General features: G+C 30.0%; 1 protein-coding gene across 1 annotated transcript; it reads right to left on the bottom strand.

Moving 5' to 3' along the window:
* Nucleotides 1-354: 354 nt before the first annotated feature.
* Nucleotides 355-1,405, bottom strand: LOC131610081 (ethylene-response factor C3-like). The gene has a single exon (XM_058881949.1). The coding sequence runs from the start codon at nt 1,304-1,306 to the stop codon at nt 530-532; it is 777 nt and encodes a 258-aa protein (XP_058737932.1). The 5' UTR covers nt 1,307-1,405; the 3' UTR covers nt 355-529.
* Nucleotides 1,406-5,022: the final 3,617 nt, after the last annotated feature.

Here is a 5,022-nt window from a genome sequence, read left to right as displayed (position 1 = left end):
TGTAATTTAAAATAAATATTATAAAAAAATATCATAAAATATATGAATAATAGTTGTTGATTTCTCTATAAAATTATATAGTACGGTTTTGTTAAAAAATATTCAATATCCGAATCAAATATATTATTTTACGATTTTTAAATTTAATTAAAAAGATATACATACCTTGTCCACAAATAAATACACTTCTTTCTGTATATATTTAAATATGGTGTGGTATGTAAATTTGAAAATAAATAACGAATTATACAATAATTTCATAATGAAGATGAATTAACGTGCGCAATATAGTATATTTTTCCAAAAACATATATGTAATTATATACTTTTGTAAAGTTTTCTTTTCCTTTACAGAACAATAACAGTACAAAATAAAAATTCAAGTAGTGAAGTGATGATGATGACGATAAAAGACGAGGAAGGAATATCCTATGGAACCTTTATCTTGTCATCATCATGAATTTAAGAATCCCAAGTTGATGCAAAATTCCAAAACCTATGAATCTAGACAAAAAAAAAAAAAAAAAAACTAAGAAGTCAAGCTCAATAGTTGCTCCAGATATTCAGCACCCAAATCCTCAAACACAAACACATTTTGTGAATTACTATTACCATTTTTGGTTTCAATTTGAATCTTGATTTGTTCTTCACTTTTGCTTTTCTTTTTACTAACCTTATTGGACTTTTTTCTTATGATGTGTTTCCTCTTGAGTGCCAATACGGGTGAAGTACCTTCTTCCAAAGGCTTAGAGTTTCTACTCATTTCTTTAAGTGATTCTCTAACAACTTCTTCAGGAAAATTCAACACTGCCAATGAACCTCTTGTTGAAAAAGCTGCTTGATCATAAGCTAACGCGGCCGCCTCGGCCGTGTCGAATGTTCCAATCCATACTCTAACACCTTTTCGTGTTGAATCTCTTATCTCGGCCGCGAATTTTCCCCATGGCCTTGTTCTTACTCCTCTATACGCCCTTTTATTACTTTCCTTAATCTGCGGTGGTGATGGTGATAGTGATGAAGTTTGTGTTTGTTTGATTAGTTGTGTATAAGTTGTATTGGATGAGACTTCTATTGACTCATTGTTTAGTACGGACACCAAAGAATTGGACTCAGCGGATGATAAAGATGAAGAAAATGATTCATTCGTATGTGTTTGTGATTCGTTGTTGAAGTCGATATCATCACTAAAGAAACTATTGAAATTTTCTAATTCCCAAGAGAAATTATTGGAGTAGGAATTTTGAGGGAAGTATAGAAGGTTTTGGTTTTGGTTTTGGTTTTGAAAGAGAAGAGAATCAAAGTCCATTTTTGGATGAACTTAACAAATTGGAATTTTGTGTATATGCCTAATGTGTGTGTATATATTTTTTTTCCTTTAATAGTGAAACACTCCTAATTGTGTGTTTTGAAGTTTGAATGAAGATATTTGGGGGTTTGGGTTATTTATATACTCATGGGAAACAAAGAGACCAAAAAGATTGAGAGAGTGATGACTCAATGGAATTAAAAAACAATAGATAGTACTTATTTGGATGTGGTTAAAAGTAAGGCCATAGAGGATGTTTTTGAATATTTTTTATCATCTTGTTGTATTAAAAGATGGAGCTAACGCCTAAATAAAAATCTCTAGTAGAATATTCTTTTATTTTTTATTTTTGGATAAAATGAAAAGGGTAATTGCATTGTTTAATTTAGGCACGTGAGTCAAACTAATTAATGAGCAACGTGGGCAACTCGTAATGAAACATGTAAGAATGAATGAAGTAGGAGACTGCTGTGCAAAATTATACTCTTCTCATTTTCAAAATTTGATGGTGAGAGTTTTGATTCAAATCTTTTGATATGTTTTTTGTTTTTTTTAAAAATTGTAAATGCAATTGCAAAGAAGATAAAAATTGTAGTTTTTTTTAAAACAGAGGCTAAAGGTCAAAAATGCATTAAGAAAAAAAAGGGAAACATACATATAGTAGTTTCTTGGTTCATTAAAATACAAATTTTAATGATTTTTCAATATTTTTGTTAAACCTACAAGTGCGATTTTATTTTAAAATTTTAAAATTTCTTCGTTATCATCCTTATCAATTTTGGTGAAGAACAAATATTCTAATTTATTGCATATTTATATTGTTATAAAATCAATATAAAAAATAAAGTATAATAAATAGTCTCTCTCACCCTAATAAGGATTGGTTGTGTGCAATGATAAGAGACTAGTATGCTATTTATAATAAAACTATATTAAACTAATGAGCTTTTATACACAGACTCATTACATAAGCTAACTTAGGAAACAAGTTAACTTAAACAATTGGACTTAGCAAACAAATCTAATTTGACATGCTAACAATCCTAACATTTCGACTACTGCATACTTGAGCATACTTCGACTACAACATGTGAACAGACTTTGACGACATGCTAAGATCCTATCGAATTGTCGAACCAAGAAGGTACCATTCGATCATACTAAAATTTAATCCAATATCTCACAAATATATTGTAATATATTCTCAATGACTTCTAATTCATTTGATTATGGTATAAAATTAATAAAGGTTAGATAAAGAAAATAATTTATGATGAAACAAGACAAAAGATTATGTAAAGAATACAAATATTGAACCAATACTATTTTCTACTCTGGTAATCCTTCATAGAGATTGTTTTCACACTCCTTTAAGTTTCACTTTTTCAATCCTAATATTTTTACTATCAATGTTTGTTATTCACAATGTAGCATCCAATATATATACTTTTGGCGTATATGTTCTGATTGGTTGTCACGAGGGTTTCACACGAATCTCTAAAGTTTCTAGTGAATTAATGTGTTGGCTGTGTCTTGAGCATTGATACTCAAACTCAATAAATGAATGACAAAAAAAAATTTATGAATAAAAATGTGACACTTTTTCCTCGGATATTTTTTAACACATGAGGTAATAAGTTAATTCTTTTTTAAATACAAAATACAATAAAATAAGGAACAACATCAACAAAACACATAACCTTAAAAGATTTTTCCATCTTGATATCCATCTGAAAAAATCGTGTTTACGAGTTTGAAGAGGAAACAAATGCTTTAAGTTAGGGAAAAACAATGAATGTTTTCATAGACAAAATTGCGTAATCTTTTCCCTCGGTTGATATTCTAACCGAAGAAATAGATGACTTAATATTAAAATAAAATAAACATAATGACAGAATTATAAAGGAAATAAAAACATAAACTATAATGGCTGGAATTCGAAGTGTGACTCTTAGTTAGTTTTCCCTTCGATTATAGTTATCAACCAAGGAATAGATGATAATTACAACAAAAACAATGTGGCGCCTCCAAGATTTATACCTCGGTATTTTTATTGGGTGACATGAATTATTTGTCGTAAAATGTATTATTTGTTATAGTAACTCCTCATTATTAAACAAGTCTCACCCAAGTATTGTAAGTATGAAGTGCGCATAAGAGGAGGTGAATTAGGACCAATAAAAAATTTCTGGTTTTAGAAATAAGGATGTTCTTATTTTCTGGTTTGGTTAAGTGAGGATAAAGCAATAAAATGCGGAAAGATAAAAGGCACAAAGATATATACTGGTTCCCTTCACAATCCGAGAGTACTCCAGTCCCCTTTTAACATGAAAGAGATTTTACTATAGTTTTGTACAAGCTTATCCACACCAAATGTGATGCTTTACTATCTAACCTATAGAAAGATCAAAGGCTCTTAAAACCTTTAAGATCTTCAACACTAAGTGCAAGAAGAACAATCATCTTCAATGCACACACACTTACTTCCAATAATCCTTGATAGTAAGTAAACAACAATATGTTTGAATTTTTACAAGAGTTTTTTGAAGTTGAACAATATCTCAATCACTTGATTGATCTTCTTTTCCAAGCAAATAACTTTCTCAAGGATATACAACAAGTGTTCAAGAAATGATATGAATTTTTCTTAAGATTTAATGAAAGAGCAATGCAGAAAAATTCACTTGAAAATTCTGATTTCAACACTTTGTAAATATGAAAGATGAGATGATTTTGGAAAGTTAAAATATTTGTTGGAAAAGGTGATATGAAATATGAAATATGAGAGAGTGCAATGGTTGAAAAGAGAAAGGTGTTAAGATTTCAAAAAAATAACATTCCGCATTTTTGCCACAGTTTCGTGTGCCTCGTTTAGTCCGAGCAAAGATCTTAAACTCAAGCCTTCATGGGATTGAGGTTTGCAAATCTTCTTCCAAGCAACCATGACCACCTTTCTGTTATTGACATCTCCACTCCATATAAGGTTTCTAGAAGATTTTTCAATGTATTTCAACAAAGCAACACGCCAGGAGTATCATGATCGGTCCAATCAATCCAGGGGTCATATTCTAATTTAAAAAATAGGCCTACAAGAATATGAATTTATACCGATTTTTTTAAAAAAATCGATGAAAATCATAGGTTTTGAAAATAAATTATGATTTTACACCTGTTTTAAAAAACTTGTGTAAAATAGATTTTGATAACAACATTTGATTTTACACTTGTTTTAAAAAAAACAAGTGTAAAATGTATTCCTCCAGTAATTAAAAAATAAGCCCCCCACCCCAAAATTTGGGGGCTAGCGCTGTAGCGCAGACTGTACCTGCAAATGGACGGCCCTTGGAGTATATATCTATAAAATGAGTGAGGATACTTAGGATTATAAATTTAACTAGCATAACTTTTCCGACCATTAAAAAACTAGAACCCTTCTAAGTTGGTATCATAGAAACAATATTGTCTCCAATAGGTTACAAGTGGGAAGATTTGACCATACCCTTTAAGATAGACACTCCTAAATAATTAAAAGGTAAATTTTCCCTTTAAAAAACCTATGGGCTGAAGAATGTGCACAAGTCTGCTATTAGAAATGGATAAAAAAAAATGAAAGACTTAGTTGTGTTAACCACCTGACATGAGACTTGAGAATATTTGTTGAAAAGATTGATAAAGACATGAATGTTGGAGAATTTTCCCTTGCAGAAAATGAGAAT

This window comes from Vicia villosa, linkage group LG6 (assembly GCF_029867415.1).
Source record: "Vicia villosa cultivar HV-30 ecotype Madison, WI linkage group LG6, Vvil1.0, whole genome shotgun sequence".
NCBI lineage: Eukaryota > Viridiplantae > Streptophyta > Magnoliopsida > Fabales > Fabaceae > Vicia > Vicia villosa.
The sequence above is the reverse complement of the archived record's forward strand: the minus strand, read 5'-3'. Positions and strand labels throughout refer to the sequence as shown.

Coding starts and splice junctions, on each gene's coding strand:
- LOC131610081 (XM_058881949.1), bottom strand. CDS start 1,306: ATGGACTTTGATTCTCTTCTCTTTCAAAACCAAAACCAAAACCAAAAC.